General features: G+C 47.2%; 1 protein-coding gene across 2 annotated transcripts in view; it reads right to left on the bottom strand.

Moving 5' to 3' along the window:
• Positions 1–20,880, bottom strand: part of PRKCB (protein kinase C beta) — a 324,641-nt gene extending 303,761 nt beyond the window's left edge. The window contains exons 1-2 of one of the 2 annotated variants that reach the window (XM_072836199.1): positions 20,677–20,880; positions 19,703–19,734 (exon numbers count right to left, since the gene is read on the bottom strand). In XM_072836199.1, coding sequence (XP_072692300.1) covers positions 19,703–19,734; positions 20,677–20,849 — 205 coding nt within the window. In that variant the 5' untranslated portion in view covers positions 20,850–20,880. The remainder of the gene's footprint in view (positions 1–19,702; positions 19,735–20,676) is intronic. The other variant, XM_072836200.1, reaches the window with a different exon arrangement.
• Between the last annotated feature and the right edge of the window lie 699 nt (positions 20,881–21,579).

Raw genomic sequence — 21,579 nt, 5'->3', positions numbered from 1 at the left:
ACCACCTTGAAGGGTCATGCTCACTTCTGAATCCTGGAGGTCTTTGCTCCTCTCTGTCCCCCTCACATCTTCTCTTTCTGAAGCCAGACCTTCCCAAGTGCTTGAACTACTTCCACCAACCCCACGTCCCTTCTCTCTCACACTTCCGCTCCCATCTCGCTGACTGGCTTACTGTTTCCCTCACTGCTTCCACTTCCTCAAAACATGGCCTAGAACTTGCACTCCTTCCCGGCACCCTGCCCAGGAGGGGCCTGGGAAGCCACATGCCTCCTGGGTCCCCACCTCGGGCGGCACCTCTCCCACTGGGTTACTCCCACTGGGTTACTCCCACTGGTTACGAATTTTTTATTTCTGGGTCTTTCCTAGAGACCAGAGGCTGCCTGAGGGCAGAAACGTGCCTGGTTTCCTTACACCTCCCCACACATGAAGGGGTGGCCAAATATGCCCGCTGTGGGACACCTGAGGGGCTCAGCAGTTGGGCATCTGCCTTTGGCTCAGGTCGTGATCCCCGGGTCCTGGGATCGAGTCCCGCATCCCACTGCCTATGTCTCCCTCTGCCTATGTCTCTGCCTCGCTCTCTGTGTCTCTCATGAACAAATAAAATCTTAAAAAATATATGCCAGCTGGACCACATGGTGCTACTACTCCTTCCATATTACTGTCCTCTGGGTGGACTTTGGAAAAAAATACCTGGTGACGTAAGCCACACCTGTGTTTCCCCCCAAAGGCTGATCGGGTCTCCCCTCAGAGTATATGAACCACCAGCTTCAGAGGCAGACAGACTTCTTCAAATACCCCTTAGCTTCAAGACCTGGGCAAGTTACTTAATGTCCCTGAGGCTTAGATTCTTCAAGGAGTTAAAATGAGACTTAGCTCCTAGGGTGCTATAGGCTTTCAACGACATCATGTGTGAACATTCAGCTCAGTGCCTCAATAAATGAGAACAGGTCCCTGGAAGTATTATCATTCCCTGGGCACGTCTGCAGTGCATGACCCCCTCCTTCCAAATGACACAAGGACTTTCAAAGTTCTCAGCCCGTCCTCCCAGCTCAGCAACACAGACACAGGGAAATCAGCTGACTGTGGTCACGTGAGCACCCAAAGCCCTCAGACCAGAAGCCACTTTCTGAATTCCTTATTTGGGGCTATGGCAAAAAAAAGCTACCCATGTGCAAACTCCCTCACTGGAGGAAAACAAACAAACAAAAACAAAAACAAAAAAATTTAATGCACATATTTCTCCCACTAAGGAGTTTCCACATCTCATCAAATTTTGCCAGTTTCACTGGTGCTGTGGCAGGCACACTTTCCTGGCTCTGAGACATGATCCAGGGCATGGGCACATACATCAGAGCTGGCCCGATTGCCGTTCTCACTCACCCTGCTCGCGACCTTCCCCACCACAGGGCTCTCCCATCCCCAGCCCTTCACCTTAGCGCATGAGAACTCTGCCTCTAGGCTCTGCAGTTCTTAGGAAAATTCTTTATCCTCACTAAGCCTGTTTCCTCCTCTATGAATGGGACTAACAATCACAGCCAAGTCTTAGTGGAGGGTGAAGATTCAAAAGGATGAAGTTTGTGAAATGCCCGGTTCACTGCAAACCCCCAGATACCAGCTGTCTCCTTCATCTTCCCCATCATCATCCCTCATTCCTTTTATACAGTCTTTAAAAAAAAAAAAAAAAAAGATTTCATTTATTTATTCATGAGAGAGAGAGAGACAGAGATATAGTCAGAGGGAGAAGCGGGCTCCCCATGGGGAGCCTGATGCAGGACTCAATCCCAGGATCCTGGGATCACACCCTGAGCCAAAGATAGAAACTTAACCACTGAGCCACCCAGGTGCTCCCCTTTCATACAATCCTGAACTCAAATCTATGTTTGAGCCCTAACTCTATGTAACTTTGGGGAAATTTTCTTAAAGGGAATATAATAGGAGCAACCTCATAGGCCCATTTGTGGTAATTAAGTGAGTTAATATACAAAAAGCACTTAGGACACTACCCAGCACATAGTACATACTCAATAAATCTCGGCTTGAGCCAGCAGCATTTGAAAGCCTTACTTGAAGATGCCTAAGAAATAGAAGATTCCCTAGCCAGTCTCCCCAGCTAAGAGAGCCCCTCATCAGGGTTACAGAATATACACATTTACCCACGCAGGAACAAGACTTTCTTCTTTTCCTTGCACTTGACTTTTTTGTCCCATCTGGAGCACCCTGACCCCCTGTGGCCATGGACCCCAAATCAGAGAAGGCCAAAGGGGAAAAACAATGAGGCCTGCCATCATTTGAGCCCCCCACCGATCAGAGACACCCGAGAATATAAACACATACTGACCTCAGCCCTTGGAAGTCCCAGCTAGAGGCTGCTGTCAGCAGAGTGCCACCATGGGGATAGGGCCCACCTCCACACCAGCATGCTGTTCCCACTTCTCCCGACGGCTCTGTGCATCCCTTAAACACCTCCTCCTCCCTCCCTCTGTGCCGATTCTGTTCATAAAACACTTCTGTCTCAACCCACAGTATCCCCCAGGACAACCAGCTCCTTCTCTCTGCAGGAGTGGGACAGCTCTGTGTTAGCACTTGACACAGTACTCAGGCACTTCACTCAAGTGACAGGTCAGGCCAGGCAGTTCCACCAAAATCCATTTTAAAAACTTCATACCCTATACTTAGAATTCTATTTGGGAAAATAACTTTCATCAGTGATATGTGAAAGCTCAAAGGTAATAATCAAAATAATCTTGGGATATGGTGACGGGATGAAAATAAAACCTCTAATTGTAAAGAATTCAAAATAATGCATCTATATCATCTCTAGAAATAAATAAAACCTCTGCAGTCCAGGGGCCAATGAGCCTCTAGTGCCTCTGCTCTATACTTTTCATAGTGATTTTCAGACTCTGCTGACCATAACCCACAGTGTGAAAATGCTTCACATTTGACGCAGTTCACACATGCCTATGTATGTACACATTAATTAATAGTTTTATGTAATAATACTTATATTTCCTGAGTGTTACCCATTCTGATAGTTTTCATTCTATTTTTCCATGGTGTTCATGACCTACTAAATTGATTTTGTGACCCTTAATAAGTGATGATCCAGTTAAAAAAATACACTTGGAGGAATTCAAGGAACCTCACCCCAGACTAGAGAGGCAATACAAATAAGGGTTAAGGGCAATAAGGCACTGAAGTCACAGTATCCAGGCTTAAAAAACACACTGGCACCTCGTGACTGAGGAGGGTATGGCACACAGGAAGGTAGGTCCACTATGTGAATATCAGATCTCCTTCCTGGCAGCTGGGTGACTGTGGGCAAGGCATTCTTGTGTTCCTAGGACTACTTGGATCAAGGCTCTCTGTAAATAATATTCCAGCGTTGGCCAAGATGAATCACTGAATCTAGAGAGCAACTCAACCAGATCTGTGAAAGGACCAGGGAAACCCCACAGGCTTACTAATGATCAAGAAAGTACAGATTGGAATGAACCTCTAAGAGAGACCTGGAAGCATGGAGTGGGATAACACAGTGCATCCCCTAGACCCTCCTCACACCTCTAGGGCCATGACACGCACTGCCTCGGCTGCTAGGAGAGTTGAAGGCTAACGTTCACAGCTGCATCCTCCCTGGGAGTTCCCACTTGAAGGAAGCTGCCTTGCCCAAAGTCAGGCCACCCTCCCAAGAACAACCCACAGCCAATGTCCACTTGGGGCAGGTGTCCATAGTCCCAGTTCTGAACGGCCATCCCATCTCCAGCTATAGGCCTGGCCTTGACCTCTATTACAACTACTGCACCACAGTACAACCAGCCCCATTCCCTGCTTCCCTCAACCCCTCATGCATGTGGTACCCCAGACCTACTCTTCCCATAAGCCACCTGTATGCAAATCTGTGTCTTTTCAGACAAAGCAACAGTGACATTGGCCAGAGTCACAGGAGAACAAAGTCAGAATAATAACTTCAGGACATTTTCCGAGGGTATTTTTGAGACTTTTTTTTTCCAGAACTAACATTTAGCGAGCAATCACATGACTTTGCATACCACACCTCATTTAATTCACATGGTGCCCTGGGAGGTAGGCTCTGTATCCTTATCTTTATTGCATAGATGAGAAACCAGATTCAAGAGGCTAACAAAGGTGCCTAGGACCCCACATGTGCTTAGTGGAAGAGCTGATTTCTGACCCCAAGCCCTTGACCTCATCCCACTCCATCATAGCTCTATAATCACACTTGCCACCTCGGCTCACACAAATTCACTCTCATGTCTGTCTGTCTCTCTCTCCTTTTTTTTAAAATTTTATTTATTTATTTGAGAGAGAGTGAAAAAGAGAGCACAGCAGGGGGAGCAACAGATGGAGAAGGAGAAGCAGACTCCCCATTGAGCTGAGCCAACCAGGCACCCCTTATGTCTGTCGCTTTGAGGATCTCCCCCCTCCTCAAGGTCAGAGACCTCATGTTCTGAATCTCAAGTGCTCAGTGCAGTCCAAAGTACACAACAGGATACAGCTGGTAGTAATGGTGGTAGTATTCAGTAGTAATGGTGGTAGTGTTCAGTAGTGATGGTGGTAATGATGGTGATAGTATTCAGTAGTGATGGTGGTAGTATTCAGTGTTTCACATGCACTAAGTCCTACGCTGTGCCCTTTATACAAGAGCATCTCATTCAGCCCTGCCACTTTCCCATGAGGTAGGTCGTCTTATTAGGTATAAGCAGTGAGCACTCACTTGGGATCTGTCACAGATGCAAGTACAGTTGAGCAGATGCACACTGCTCCAGGGCATTTTATAGGGCTAAGCACCAGGGCCACACCGAAATTGGTCTGGTAGGTTCTCCCAAAATGCCACCTATACTTTGCAACTTCTCCCATCAAAAGCAAGAGTATTTCCTCCTCTATTTCCTCCTTTATTTCAGACAGGCTTGTAGTTTGCTCTCACTGACCCAATATGTCACAAGTGACAGTGTACAAGCTCCAAGTCAAGGCTTCAAGAGGCCCTGCAGCCTCTGCTTTGTGCACTGGGAATGCAGTCACCTCCATGCAATCAAGCACAGCTAGACTACTGGAAGATGAGAGGCCTCTCTCCCCGAGAGAAAAGTCCCGGTGTCCTGGGTATCTCAGGTGCAGGCCCCACATGTGCAGAGCCCAGCCAAGAAGAGCTAACCCCTGCCCCGAACAGAAAGATCATCCAGCTGAGCCCAGCCCAAATTACTGACCCACAGAAAGGAGAGCTAAATAAAATGGTAGTACTTTTAAGCCACTAAGGTTTAAGGAGATTTATAGCACACAACAGGTAGTTGGTTTATTAGGTGCCCAAACACCCAAAAGCAGAACCACAAAAGGATTCCTCCATAGGAGAGATGAACAAATAAGCAAATGAAAAGAACTGGGTGGGGCACCAGGGTGGCTCAGTCAGTTAAGTATCTGCCTTCAGTTCAGTTCATGATCTCAGGTCCTGGGATTGGGCCTTGCATCAGGCTTCCTGCTCAGTGGGGAGACTGCTTCTCCCTCTCCCTCTGTTCATGCTTGCTCACTCTCTCTCTCCCAAATAAATAAATAATCTTTCAAAAAGAAAGAAAGAAGAAGAGAAAGAAAGAAAGAAAGAAAGAAAGAAAGAAAGAAAGAAAGAAAGAAAGAAAGAAAGAAAGAAAGAACAGAACAGGGTGATCTGACTGCTGACTCAAACAGAAGAGTTTTCAATGTCCACCAGCAATCAGGAGAGCCAAGAATTCTGACTGGCTGGAGAAATAGAACTTCTCACAAGAACCACACTGTTCTAAGACCTAAAAACAAGAGAAGTGCTTCTTCATTTCACTCTTTGTAACAAAACAGACCATGGTTTTCCCCGAACATCCTCTCATATGTTTGATAAGATTAAGAGGTCTAGAGTTTCACATCTGTTTTACTGAAGTCACATCTGTTTTTAGTGAAGTCAAGTGAGAGATCCAGTTGGATGCATCATCCCAAAGGGAAAGGAAATCATGGTTTTGGGGACTAGAGCAGGGCTTGTTGTGTTCACCAATATGTTTTCCTACTAGACCAAGCTGGCTGACATGTCCCAGCACCCCTTGCAGTTGACATGGTCCTGTGCCTGAGTTCTGGCCAACAGAAGGTAAGCAGAAATGCCATATGTCCCTTCAGGCTGGGGTGGTAATGAAATGAGCATGTTTTCTCATGTTGTCTCCCCATCCACTGGGCCAATGGAAAGAAAGCTGGAGTCCTAAATGACCATGTGCAAAACTGACCAGAATCACCTGCACCGATCTGTGAGAAAGGAAGAAATCCCTTTCTGTCAAGCACAGAGATTTTAAGGCTTATCTGTTATAGCAGCTTTAACAGATTCGTACTAATACCTAAACTAGTATAGGCTTTTTCAAATGCAAGCCCTAAAAACAGTTTATGAAGCTCAAGTGTTCCGGGTATTAATAGAACTACATTATTTGATGGGAAATTTGTCAGAGTGCCCTGGCTTCCTCGTTCTACAGTTTGCAACTGATGGGCAACAGTGAAATAAGAAGCAGATGTCCCCCCCAAGAAGGCAAACGGCACCATCCCTCAAAGGGTGAGTCCAGAAGGTGCTTGTCTTCTGTACGGATATCACTTCTGTGAGTAAAACTAAAAAAAGTCCCAACTAATATTTTTGAGGTTCAGCCTCAGTGATTTACACTTGCTTTTTTTTCAAGATTTTTTATTTATTCATCAGAGAGAGAGAGCGCACACGCACAAACAGGGGGAGAGGCAGAGGGAAAGGGAGAAGCAGACTCCCTGTTGAGGAGGGAACCCAAAGTGGGGCTCAATCCCAGGACCCTGGGATCATGACCCAAGCCAAAAGTGGATGCTTAACCATCTGAGCCACCTAGGCACCCCTACACTTACTTTTTAAATATTCTATTAAACTATAGTAACAGAAAAGTAGGCACAAGTATACAGTTCAATGAAATGTCACAATCTGAATGCATCCATGTAACCAGCAGCCAAATCATCCCAGAAGCTTCTCTCAATCCCCACCAGTTCCTCCCAGGGTAATCACCATCCTAACCTCTGTCCCCTGTAATTACTTTCGCCTGCTCCTAAACTTCCAGTGAACAGAATCATACAGAAGGTATTATGTCTAGCCTTTTTAGTTCACATTATGCTTGGGAGAGTCACCTACGTTACATGTAGCTGTAGGTTGCTCCTGTTCATTGCTATATGACATTCCATCAGGTACCCACTATTCTGCTGATAGGCAACTGAGGTGGCTTCCAGCATATATTATGTGAGAGGAAATTCTTTTCACTTCAGTCCACCAGGGTCCATAATGAACAAGGGCACAGACTTAAGTGGAGGGGCTATTTATCTTCACAGAGAAACATGGACAGAGCATGAGGCTGTGCCCCAAATCATCCACATACTTCTGAAAATCACTTCTCAACAGGCTCTAGTAAGGGCAATTCTAGGAGGAAGGGAGTTCAAACAAAAATAATCAGAGCCTGGGGATGCCTGGGTGGCTCAGTGGTTGAGCACCTGCCTTTGGCTCAGGTCATGATCCCAGGGTCCTGGGATCAAGTCCCACATCAGGCTCCTCCCTGCATGGAGCCTGCTTCTCCCTCTGCCTGTGTCTCTGCCTCTGTGTGTGTGTGTGTCTCTCATGAATAAATAAATAAAATCTTAAAAAAAAAAAAATAACAGATCAAGCCATAGAAAACTAGCACCAAAAAAAAAAAAAAAAAAAGAAAGAAAGAAAACTAGCACCAAAACCCAAATCAGGGCCACCTGGGTGGCTCAGTTAAGCATCTGGCTTGGGCTTGGGTCATGATCCCAGGATCTTGGGATCGAGCCCTACATCGGGTTCCCTCATCAGCAGAGGAGTCTGCTTCTCCCTCTGCTTTTGCTCATGCTCTGTCTCATGCTCACTCTCTCAAATAAATAAAATCTTTTAAAAAAAATCAGATAACTCCCTCTCTAGTCATTTCTCCCCTATACCATTCATTCATTCAATATGTGTTTATTGAGCACATCCTACAAGCCAGATTTGGCTCAGAGACAACAGGAAATGAGATAGATGTGGCCCCTACTCTGATGAAACTGACAGTCAAGACTAAACACTCAAACTGATCATTATAAAACATAAAACTGACAAGGGGTTTTGTACAACGGGGAACCTGATTTGGAAAATCAGGGAAAGGCTTCTCTGAAGAAGTGACATTGAGGTAAGTTCTGAAGAAGGAGAGGAGGCAAGTTGGGGAAGAGGAGGGGAAAGAGCAATTGAAGCTGAAGACAGAACAAATGCAAATGCCCTGGGGCAGGCAAGAGTATATCCTGATTGAGGAAGACCAATTGGGTCTTCAGCTAGAAAGTGAAAAGTGATTAAAAGGGAGGTACAAGCAAGGTTCCTGAGGACCCAGGACAGACAAAGACTTATAACTCATGTTAAAAGATTCTGGACTTGGGGTGCCTGGGTGGCTCAGTCAGCTGAGCATCCAACTCTTGATTTCAGCTCAGATCATGATCTCAGGGTCATGGGATCAGGTCCTGCATTGGGACTCCATGCTCAGCATGGAGTCTGCTTAAGAGTCTCTCCCTCTCCCTCTGCCTGCTTGCACATTCTCTCTCTCTCTCAAATAAGTAAATAAATCTTAAAAAAAAAAAAAAAAAAAGATTCTAGACTCAATCCTGGGAAGGAGAGAAAAGCAGTCATCAAAAGATAATATCTAACTGAAGGACGAAGAAAATACAAAGAAGTCCCTTACCACTCTATATGCCAATCTTACTACCCTAAGTACACTATTTGGCCCAGAAAGAATTCATCAATACTCCCAACCATAAATTTTGCCACACACATTTTATTAAAAAAATAACAAAGCCAGATAACTTATCAAGATTTTCCTTTGCACTGGGGATCCTTGTGTGGCTCAGCAGTTTAGCGCCTGCCTTCAACCCAGGATGTGATCCTGAAGTCCCGGGATCAAGTCCCACATCAGGTTCCCTGCATGGAGTCTGCTTCTCCCTCTGCCTGTGTCTCTGCCTCTCTCTCTCTCTCTCAATGTGTGTCTCTCATGAATAAATAAATAAAATCTTTTTAAAAAAAAAAAAAGATTCTCATTTGCAGCACTGCCAAAATTCTAAATAATAACCCCCACCTTTAGGGAGAGAAGGAACATCTTCAGAGTAGGGCTATCTCATAAAAATCACCAACCCCACCATCACAAGACAAGAACAGTCCCACAGACTTCACCCTCCACCTTCACCCACATTATTTGGCAGCTTCTCCTTCAACCCAAAAGAGCACGTAAACATTCCATCTGGAGGATGAAGGGAACTCAAAATTTAAAAAGTGAAATGGTCAGAAATCTATTTAAAGTTGAAATGCCATCAACACATTTTCAAAATGAAGACAGCAGATGGGACGATCACAGATCTCAATTCAGCTTTGGAGGTTTCCCACAAATTAAAGCATCGAAAGCCAGGAAACTGTTGCATAGAAAGCACTGTTGCTCACCCATGTTCCTACCACGGCTCTGACCCCCGCTAAGAGTTCTGGGCTCAGAAACATTGTTAAGTCGCACCTAATGCAGTTGCCCACAATGTGTGAACGCATTCGTTCTTGCATCAAGCCCTTGGTTCAGGAGCACTGCTCTGGCCTCCCCAACAGAATTATCAAGTCAGCACAAGACAGTGCCCAACCCTAGAAATAGTGGAAATAGCCGGTATTTATCAAGTGCTCACTGTAGGCCAGGCAAGGCACTCAGGATACACTTGATGTGTGCCCTATCAACAAGATATTATTACTTCCTTTTACCTCTAAAGAAACAAAAGCTCAGAGTATAAGTAATACATTCAAGGTCCCGTATCAAGAAACCAAGATTGGAACCAATACCTTACAGTCTCTAAGGCACAAACTCTCGGCCACCCATGAAGTGTGTGCTTAATTAACACGTGCTGGATAAGTGACAGCAGCAGAGATGGAGAAAGGGAGTGGGAGGATTCCTTTCAGAGGAAAAATCATTTCCATGGCCCTCTCTGCCTAAGGATGCGGTGAAGAGAGATATCCCTATTGTTAGAACCATAAAAATAACCCAGTAACCACCTCCCGAAATAGAACAATCAACAATATGACTGACACAAAAATCCAAATGCCTCTCTACGAGGTGAAAAATAGCAGCGGCACCTACAAGCTCCGGTGACACCCCCCCACACACACCTTCGCCTCTGCTTCTAAATGGTCATTTCAGTACATGGCACCTGCCCTCCAACCCCACAAGCCTGGGATTTCAGGATCTGAGTCATGGCAATCGTTGTCTCAAATGCACTTCATGCTACTCTTTTTCAAATATTTGGCCACTTCACTCACCCTCGCACATCCTGCCTTAAAACAATGACAACAAGCGCTTCCTAGTCACTGTCCTGCCCTCACAAAATCGAAACCCTCCTAGATGACGTTTATCTCCAATTGCCACCGCCTCCACCACACACCCTCCTTCCTGTTCCCTGCATGTGCCCTGTCCTGTCTTTCCGTGTGCCAACTCGAGCTGCCCTCTGCCTGAAACACCCTCCCCAGCCCCCAGCTTGTCAATCTAGGAACTCCTACTCCTGCTGTAAGACTGTTCCCAAATGTCACCTCCTCTGTGGCATCGTCTCCACCCCTCCCAGGAGTAAGGATGCCGCCCCACTTCTCCTTTATGTGCCGGAACTAACTGGCCACATGCTCTCCTCCCCCCAAAAGACCAGGAAGATCTTCCAGGGCAAGGCTGGTGTCTTATGTCTCTTCAATTGCAACCTGACATTATACATTGTATTTCTTAATTGCTGTTCTTCCACTAGAATGTAAATTCCAGGAGGGTAGGGACTCTGGTTCACTGCTCTAGTCCCAGTGCCTAAAACAGCACCCGGTATGTGGTAGGCACTCAATAAATTATTTGTTGAATGAAAGGACAGATGGGCAGATGGATGGGGAACGGATGGGTGGCTGGGTGAATGAATGGACGGATGAATGAATAATGGATAGAAAAATGGCTGAGTGGATAGATAAATGGATTGGTGGATCAGTGGGTACATGGACGGATAGATAGATGGTTGGATCAAGCAGGATCATATTTCACCAGCCCAGGGTCACAGAGTCATAGAGACAGAGCAGGATTTGAAATCAAGCCTATCTGATTTTTGAGCCTTGCACTCTCAATTCAATTTATACTGCCTACCTAGAAACCCAAAGTCTGGTCACTGGGCAATGGCAAGACAAAAGAAGAAAGAATCTCCCCCCACCCAATCCCGCTTCCCCCCAACCCAAGAATATGGTTATTGCTAAGTTTATTTCCATCTACTTAGCAAATGCCCTCAACAGAGGGCATCTGAACCCTCCTAGTCCACTTTTGAGTTCCTCTTCTAACTCAATAGGGCAACATTCTGCATGTAGGCTAAGGGAAAAGACAACATCCAGGAGACACAGACAAGCAGGACAAAGGACAATGAAAAGGTATTAGCCAACAATAACAGTATTAATATTAAAATATTAAAAGATCTTGGGCAGCCCGGGTGGCTCAGCAGTTTAGTGCCGCCTTCAGCCCAGGGCTTGATCCTGGAGACCTGGGATCTAGTCCCATATCAGGCTCCCTGCATGGAGCCTGTTTCTCCCTCTGCCTGTGTCTCTGCTTCTGTGTGTGTGTGTGTGTGTGTGTGTGTGTGTGTGTGTGTCATGAATAAATAAATAAAATCTTTAAAAATAAATTAATTTGATTTAATTTAATTAAATATTAAAAGATCCTGAATCAAAGCTGCTATCTCTTCTAAGCCCCATTGGAGCCTGTAATCACGGTGTCTTTCAATCCTCTGCTACATCAAGCTTTCTTCCAACACCAGCCATTTCCAGGAAAGACCAGGAAGTCTCCTTCTCTCTTCATAAGAAGTAATAACCAGTAGGAAATTGGGCCCCCAGAGGGAGACCGGGAGGAGCTCACCATTAGGCAAAAGGGGAGGGAGAAGGAGGAGGAGATAGTTTATAAGTAGAAACTAACAGATCCTTATGTTCCCATAATTTCCTTTAGTTTTTTCATGATAAAAAGTAAAGAACATTTTCTAGGTGCCCAGATTTGTGTTAGATAGGCGTTAAAGATGTGTTAGCACCAAACCAAGACCTTCCCCTTGATGAAATCAGAAAGAGGGAAGTAAATGACCGAGGATGGTTCTCTATATGTGATTCAAAGGGGCTTATTGTGAAACTACAAACAAATTGTCTTCCAAATGAGAGAAAACACTGCCCAAATCAAAGGAATGAACGGTCAGAGACCATCAGACCTGGACGGAGGGTAAGGAAGGTTATCTGGGAGGCAATGTGGATAATCTTGCACCCCTAAAAACTTGGCTGTCTGCTCAGATGCCTCTCACTGACCTTCTTTACTCTGTCTTTTTATTTATTCTCAACCTGTCAGCTCAGACTTGCTCCTCCACCTCTGAAATGGTCTGATTTTTCTGCTGTAGAAGAGCCACCTCAAAATGCAACCCCTACATACAAAGGAAGCCAGCTCATTATCTGAGTCTTAGCTAAGAGGGGATGAAATTATCCATGGAACTGAGAGAGAAGCTGTCTTAAAGTAATTCTACCAAATATTCATCCTACTTGTGACCATGGCACAAGACTCATCCCCTCTACAGAATATCACAGAGATAAGACCTTCTGTGTATCTTTATCCAGGATATGAGCAGTTTCACAACACAGATTTTTTAGCTCTGGCCCCCTGGCAACTCAGACTTTCTCCAATTACTTCAGAGAATGGGAAGTTTTTTGCCTTTTGGTTTTGGTTTTGGTTTTTAATTCTCTGACCAAAGAATACCCTAACTCCACCCCAACCATTGCCTAGGCTAACATCCCCTTATAAATTCTCACAGCACCCTGTACATTCTTTGCAAAGTACTTCACAAAAAGTAAAATTAAATATTGGTGCAATGATTCGTAGAATATTTTATCTCTCCATTACATCATAAGCTCCATGCCATTACGATCTTCTCAATCTCATTCATCCATGTATTCCCACTATTTAAAATAGTTCCTGACACATAGAACTCAATGAGTGTTACTTTTTTGTAAGGATGGATGGATACATGGAATGATGGATGGGTAAATGCATGTAGTAAGTATATAAATTTCCTACCAGATTTTCAAGCACCCATCAAACCTTGAAATGGCACATGTAAACATGGTGGATTTTGTATATTCTATAAAAGTGCCAATTATCTATAACATCACAGACACGATGAGTCAAGTCAAAGAATCTATGATACTAGATCAAATGCCAAAAATGATAAGAGACCAAGTTTTTTAATGCATCAGCCAGAGATGATGAACTTTATTTACAGCCTGATCCCTTTGTCCACCCCAAAATTAATTGGACTGCAAAGTCAAAAGATCAGAGCAGATTTTCAATTGTACCTATTAATTTAACTACCTATACCTGAAAACTATCAAAAGGAGATGCATATTCTCAAAAATGTGACACACTGATGTATTTACATATATGTGTATTTACACACGTGTGTGTGTGTGTGCAGATGCAGAAACAGAAACAGAAAGCTAGGCAGAAAAAGAGAAAGAATAGAGGGGGACTCCAATAACAAGCATACGTGTAAATTATTTTCAAATCTTCGGTTCATCCTCTGCCAATTACTTTCTCTGTTATTTTTTTTTTCTTTCTTGACCCAAATACACCATAAACATGCTGCATATGGTTCTAGACAGTTACTTTAAGACACTTGCAATATCGCTAGTATTCAGAAACAACATATTTTTTAAAATTAGTTTCTAAGAACGTGTGTATCATATCAACTACATTTCCAAAGGTCGTATTTTCCATATTTACTTAGAAAGGCATTCTGTTGCCCAGTGACAAAGCTTCCAGCTTGCCCTGAGTGCTCTACAGCTCAAGATGAATTTACTGTTGCCTCTCCAACACACTAGCCCTCCTTTTTAAAACCCGGCATTAACTCACCTAAAGATTTTTATTTCATTTGGGATTTGGGGCCCGAAATCCCACTTCAGGTGGAAAAAATAAAAAAAAAAAATAAAAACCATCAAATACAAAGTCAAAAAGCCTCTGCCTTTTATCCACACAGAACCCTCAGGACACAGTCAGAAAAAGCTAAGAGGTGAGTGGAATTTCACGCACAAACCTCTGGGATCTGCTTTTGAGAAGGTAGGGAAATGGAATAGAAGCAACCTTCAGTAGCTTGCAGCCTGACTTAGTGATTGTACTTTAAAAAAAAAAAAAAAAAAAAAAAAGGCCTCTTTATGACTTTTACTGAGAAAGTTCACCCTGAAGTATAGGTTATCATGTCGTAAGTTGCCAGGGAAAACTACGCCAAAAATAAAATAACCTTTGATTCAGCTTTGATTGTTATTTTATTTTATTTTATTCTATTTTTAGAGAGGGGAAAGAGCAAGAAAGTAGGGAGAAGGAACAGAGAGACAGAGAGGGAGAGAGAATCCTAAGCAGGCTCCACGCCTAGCACAGAGCCCAACGCAAGGCTTAGTCTTCTAACCCTAAGATCATGACCTGAGCTGAAATCAAGAGTCAGACACTTAACCGACTGACCCATCCAGGCACCCCTGATTGTTGTTTTTAATAAGAGCATATTTCAATCTATATGAGTTGACTACAGACTAAAATAAACTTGTATTCCATAGAGTTGATGTTGATGAAAACAGCAATGGTTGAATTCATGCAACATTTTGGGGGTTTGGTTTGGTTTGGTTTTTTGGGTTTTGTTTTTTTTTTTTTTTTAAGATCTTATTTATTTGAGAGAGAGAGCACACACGTGCACATGTGATTAGGGGCAAAAGGAGAAGGAGTAAGACTCTCCCCTGAGCAAAGCAGGGAGCCTGACATGGGGCTCTATCCCAGGACCCTGAGCCAAAGGCAGGCACTTAACCAAATGAGCCACCCAGGCACCCCAACATTTTGGGGTTTTTAAAGAATAACTTCTATTAAAATGTTAAAAAACATGTTTTCTGATCTACACAGGAAGGCGAAGCACTGGTTTACTCATTATAATCATCCCTGTTAGGTCTTCATAGTCAGAAAACTAGCATGTTGGGGTTTTTCTAGAGAGTCCCTGACAAGTTGAGATCTTTCTCACAAGGAAAGGGTGAGAAAAGAAAATCCGAATGAGCCTGGCTGGCTGGGCCCAGACGCTGAGCAGGGCACTCATTGGTGTTACCCAAAGTCTATGAAGAAACACACCTGAGAATAAAACCTACCTAAATACACGAAAGCAGCCTAGTCATTCAATGACTTCCAGAATGAACTCTGTCCCACTTTGACACAGTTTCCTACCACAAACCAAGTAATAATGATCATCTCACTTAGAGTCACAGATACTGTGGATATTTCTCTTATACTTTGGTGCTCACCATAACCCTATGAGGTAGGTACCATTAGCCCCCATTTTACAGGTCAGGAAACTGAGGCCACTATGGGTGGGTGACTTACCCAAGCTTACACAGCAAGTAGGTGGCAGAGCAGAGATTCAAATCCAGTTCTGACTCCAACCCCATGCTATTAATTCTGAATTTCTAAATTTTATTGCCTCCCTATTCCTACTAAAGTAACTTCCTTTCAAAGAAAAAGTTCTCTCTGCCAAATTGCAAAAGCTTCTTGGGGTTAAGAGTCTAATTCCACCCAAAGGCTTGTCTTCATTACAATTAATGCACAAATGAAGGTTCTGGTGTCCTCTAAAGAATGCTTTAGAGGAAAATCTGCCTTGCTTCTCTGAGGGGTCCCACTTCTCATCTAGAATTTAGTCAGTTTCTTAATAGGGACGCTCGGCCCCAGTGCCTGTCATCAGACATTCATAGACTACCTCACGGAATGGTTTTATAGAAAATAGAGTGGTAACAAAAGGGGAAAAATCATGTGGCAGTCAATCTAGAATTCTATCCTCTAGCAGTACAAAAACAAGGAAGTCTAAAGCTCCCCTGGGCACACAGAAATCCCTAATTTCCCATGGTTGATAGACTTTCCATCTTTCCTCCCTCAACCCATCCCAGCACCCCCAATTTCCATGACAGCACAAGGGAGCATGGAGACTCTGTGGGTTCCCCACCTGAGGATTATCCTACATACCTCCTACCCAAAGATAGTGCAAATTATACCCCCTCTCCCCTTCTACTTTTTTAAAGATTTATTTGAGAGAAAGTGCGAGAGAGCACAGAAGGTAGGGGCAGGGGATGCCTGGGTGGCTCAGTGGTTGAGCATCTGCCTTTGACTCAGTTCATGATCCCAGGGTCTTGGGATCGAGTCCCACATTGGGCTCCCCACAGGGAGCCTGCTTCTCCCTCTGCCTATGTTTCTGCTTCTCTCTCTGTGTCTCTCATGAATAAATAAATAAAATCTTAAAACAAAAAAAAAAGGGCAGCCCTGGTGGCGCAGCGGTTTGGCGCTGCCTGCAGCCTAGGGCGTGATCCTGGAGACCCTGGATCGAGTCCCACATCAGGCTCTCTGCGTGGTGTCTGCATCTCCCTCTGCCTGTGTCTCTGCCTCTCTCTCTGTGTGTGTGCCTCTATGAATAAATAAATTGAAAGAAATGTTTTGTTTTGTTTTTTAAAAAGGTAGGGGCAGAGGAAGAGGGAGTCTTAAGCAGACTCCACGTTGAGCACAAACCAAACACGGAGCTCAATCCCATGATCCTGCAATCAACGACCTGAGCCAAAACCAAGAGTCTGATGATCAAGGGACTTTGCCACCCAGATGCCCCTCCCCTTCTATTTTTGAAATGGAAGAACTCCCTGCCCTAACTTGTAGCCCAAAAGAGGGCTACCTGGAATTAACATTACATTGTCCATTCATGTAGTTAGGTGTGGGTGTGTGATTTGTAGTTAGGTGTGGTGTGTGATTAAGCTTAAGTCCTAGCTAACAGCATATAGGCAGAAGTATCTTGCAGCAACTTCCATAAGTGACAGTGAGCATATGGCCTTTGCCTTTCTTTTACGCTTTCCTCCTTCCTGCTAGCTGAAATAAAGATGTGATGACTAGATAGTCTAGCATCTTGGACTATGGGATAAGTGTCACTTCTGGATGGTGGAACTGAAAACTGGAAGAAACTAGGACCCACCCTGGGCTCTGGACTGCTGACTTAACTGAAGGAATAAAACCATACATATTCTCTATAAAATGTGGAACTCATTTTAATCAGGTGTACTTTTTCTAAAAGATTTTTTTTTTTTATTTTGGGGAAACAGAGAGTACATGTGCATGCAGCAGGGGAGGGATAGGGAAGGAAGAGAGAATTTCAAGCAGGCTCCACACCCAGTGTGGAGCCCAACATCCGGGTTCGATCTCAGGACCCTGAGATCATGACCTGAGCCAAAATCAAGGGTCAGATGTTTAACCAATTGAACCACCCAAGTGCCCCTACACAGCAACTTTTTAAAGTAGGTACTATTTATTGGACCCATTTTATAGACAAGGAATCTGAGCTAAATAAGATGGTTGGGAAGTCCCAAAAGCCAAGATTCAAAACCACAGTGACCTGCCTGATGGCCTGTACATACACCCGCTACCCTACACTGCCTCTCAGGGAGAAGAGAAAAAGAAAGCTGATAAAATAGTAAGTACTGTCTACTTCTAAAGTTGCCATATTTGATTAGAAAGTTTAATTCCGCTGTACTCTTACTACACCAGAAAATTCCTACCACTTTCCAGGTTTTGAAAAACAGGATCTCCTGTTATCACCTACACATTCCAGAGTGCCTGCCCCAAGCATCAGTAACTACAGAGCAGGTGGGAAAGTAGCAGTAAAAATGTTCAAAATTCACCCCCAATCCCAGCAAGCGACAAAGACAGAAACTCATTCATGAAAGTGAAAGGTAACCTCAAAGATCATCTACACATTCCAGCACTAAGATGCCACTGGTATTGTGCTTTAGGGGCCAAAGTTCTAGGAAACAATCTAACTGTTTGCAACAGATTCTAAGCTATTGCTACTTTAAAGGGATTTGGGAAGATGTGAAACTAATATAACATTGTAAATTAATTGTACTTCGATTAAAATAATAATACAATAGGGGCGCCTGGGTGGCTTAGTCCATTAAGCATCTGCCTCCAGCTCTGGTCATGACCCCGGGGTCCTGAGATGGAGTCCCCACATCAGGCTCCCTGCTTAGCAGGGAGCCTGCTTCTCCCTCCCCCTCTGCTGCTCCCCCTGCTTGTGCTCTCTCTCTCTCTCTCTCTCTCTGTCAAATAAATAAATAAATATTTTTAAAATAATAATAAAATTTTAAAAAGAGTATATAAAGCTGAAAAAAATAATAAAGGGATTTGGGAAGTCCTCTGGTGCAGAGCGTGAGACTGGGGTTCTACTCCTTGGTAAGAGAGGCTGGGCAGGTCTGCAAGGTTCACTGGATGAGCCAGCTCTTCCCTGGATCTCAGGTGAGGGAGGGAACCTACAAGTCTTCTGAGACGGCAGTGCCATGCTGCCAGCATCCTGTACAACTGACAATGCCACCCACACTCACCAGGGATCACTTGACTTTTCCCTGGAGGGTGGAGTGCTACAACACCACAGACACAGCTAAGTCACATCTCTGACTCTTGAAGGCTTAATGCTTTCTTCTGATCAAACCCAGTTCCCCAGGGCAGTCAATGTACCCCTACGACACACTCCAGAAATGAGACAGTTCTCCCCAAACTCAACCACATCTGGCCAAAAATTGGGGAGGGAAAAAAAATTTCCAGAACATTAGTTGCAAACTCAAATGTCTACAGGAGCCAGAAACTGGTGAAACAAGCCCAGCTGGGAAGGACTGGGATGAAATGGTGAATGTACGCCCCGTCTATGAAAATAGCTCCAGATGACTGTTCCAACAAGAAAGTGGGACCAAATCTTCGCAAACTGGAAGCTGAAAATTCAAGTATCTGGGTAAAATCTCCCGGTTCTAAAGGTTGACATCAAATTCAAAAAATGTTCGACAGCCCAAAGGCTAAATAGGTCCATAGGCAACTTGACCCTGGAGGGTGAATTTACAACCAGAGACGGCCAAGGCCACCTTGCACACGGTTAAAAGTCACCACGAGGTTGAGCATCCCTGGCTAGGGTCAAGGACCTCGAACCAGGTGCAAGGACCCAGGTTGCCAGTCACTTGGAGTCCTTCCTGTATGCAGCCAGAAGATAGAAAGGGCGATTTAAACCCATGTCTGAGAAGCACCCCATCTGGAGTGACCTTTTTTGGGGAGAGAGGAGGCCCAGGGGACACCCACAGTCACCCTTCCAGGGGATGCACCATATGCAGAGGCAGCAGCCACCTGTGGAGACTTCTGTGAAGCAGGGGAAGGGACAGAACCTCACTCTGCGAGATGAGCAAGGGCGAGTGAGCAGGAATTAGGGAGAGGAGGGCGTCCTCCCAGAAATGGCCCCTGGGGACCCTTGCTCCAGAAGCAAGACTGACCAAGCGGGATAGGTTCAGGAGACAGAACTGGACGCTTTGCTGCCAGGAAGGGAGAAAGGGTGCACGCTCTTCCTTGGCAGGTAGGGCCTCTGGCTCCACCCGCCTTTCCTGGATGGAGCATCACTGCCTGCACACACAGCCCTTCAAAGGGCCCTTTTGCGGTGGTACAGTCCCAGCTTGGCAGGTCACTCTGTCCTTCGCCTTCTGCCTAACTCAGTCACTTCTAGAAAGTGTTTTCACCATCTCTTCCACAAAAGGCATTCCCGGAGCCCCACAGCCTACCTTGGCACTGGAATCCTTGCTTCCCGAAGCCCCTGCAAAGGCAGAAAGAGGCACGTCAGGCAGCCCTAGGGGCCCAGCCACCGGCTAGTTCCCCCCTTCCCCGGCCTCTCTACCCCAGGTGCAACCTCCCAGCCGCAGGCGGGTGCCCAAGAGTCTTCCGCCTTTGGGGGAAGGGGGCAGCTGAGCGGTAACCCCCACCTCCCCTCGGAAGGCAGAAGAAAGGAGGCTGCGACCACCAGGTGGCGGGATGGGGGGAGCGGTTCCGTCGCGGGAAGTGGGGGGCAGGCGGGAGGTCTGCCCACAGAGATGCCCGAGGACCTTCGGGGAACGAGAAGCGATAAAGACGCATCCAGACGGATCCAGACGGAGGAGGAGAGAGAGACCCCGAGGCGGTGGAGTTCCCTGGGGGAACTGGGGAGACAGAAAAGGCTCCCCCAGCCCAGGGCGACGGGGGAGAAAAGTCCCCGCAGGGACGCGAAGGGGAAACGCGAAGGGGACACTGAGGAGCGCGAAGGGGACCCGTGGCCCGCAGGGAAGCGCAACCATCGATAACCCAGGGCGCCAGGCGGGAGACACGGGAGGGGAGCAGAGGATGCCCCGCGCCCGCGGGAAGGCAGAGAGAGGACACCCAGGGCGCTGCCCCCGGAAAGCAGGGGAGGGGGTACAGGCGCCGCGGGCCCGGAAGGAGGCGGGGAGACGGGGAAGCCCGGCGAGCGGGCACTCGAGGCGCTGCCCCCCCAGGGGCCAGGGACGGCCACCCCGCGCTCCGAGCAGGTGCAGAGCCGGCGCCCGCGCCACGGCCCCGGGGCGCTCCCGAGGGGGCTGCGGGGGAGACCGGGCAAGGAGGCGCCCCGCGGCCGGGGCGGGGGCCGGGGCGGGGGCCGGGGGGGGAGGGGGAGGGGGAGGGGGGGCGCAGGACTGGGCACCCGGGCGTCCGGGGCCCCGGGAGGGTGCCCTGCGCCGCGCGCTCTCACCAGATGAAGTCGGTGCAGTGGCTGCAGAAGGTGGGCTGCTTGAAGAAGCGGGCGGTGAATTTGTGGTTCTTCACCTCGTGCACGTTCTTCTGCCGGAGGGCGCCTTTGCGGGCGAAGCGCACGGTGCTCTCCTCGCCCTCGCTCGGCGGCGGCCCCGCAGCCGGGTCAGCCATCTTGCGCGCGGGGAGCGGGAGCCGAGAGGTGCCGGCCCCGGGGCCGCGGGGCCGCGGGCGGCGGGCCCGGGAGGCGCGCGAGGAGGCGGCCGCTGCTGCCGCCCGGGGCCGCGGGCGCTTCCCCTGCGCCGCTCTGGCCGCCGCGGCGCGCGGAGCTGGGGCTGTCACTCGCCCAGCTGCCGCCGCTCGTCCAGCTGCGCGAGGCACCGCTGGCCCCAGCTGCGGGGGAGGGAGGCGGGGCCACGGCGGGCCCCGCCCCCTTCATTTGCATGGCGCCCGGGCCCCGCCCAGCGCCGCCAGCTGCTTTGCATATTGGCACCCCGAGGCGAAGCGCTCCGAGCCGCAGCGCTGCGGCGCGGGGCCCGCAGCCTGCGATGCCCGGACCTGAGCCCGCCGCCTCCCCGCTGCGGGGCGCCGGGGTTGCACTAGGGGCGGAGGGCGGGACGGGCACCTTGAGGGCGCCCCCCGCGGAAGGACCGGCGGGGACTCGGGGTGGGGGTGCGCGGTGGCGAGGGTGGGCGCCACGGATTCCACCCGGCCTCTGCAGAGACCGGTGCCCGTCCACCCCGCATCCATCCCATTGGTCATTCCGCACGCGTCTCCTGGAGGGATGGGCTCCCGCTGTCACTCATTCGGAAAGGCCTGTGGCTCCACACACTTACACACACAGACGCACACACGTACTGCAGAGGTAGGGGAGGAGCAATCTTAGTTTATATATCGATAGGTA

The sequence above is a fragment of the Canis lupus genome, chromosome 8 (genome assembly GCF_048164855.1).
Source record: "Canis lupus baileyi chromosome 8, mCanLup2.hap1, whole genome shotgun sequence".
Taxonomy (NCBI): Eukaryota; Metazoa; Chordata; class Mammalia; order Carnivora; family Canidae; genus Canis; species Canis lupus.
Note: the sequence above shows the minus strand (reverse complement) of the source record. Positions and strands in the feature narration are given on the sequence as shown.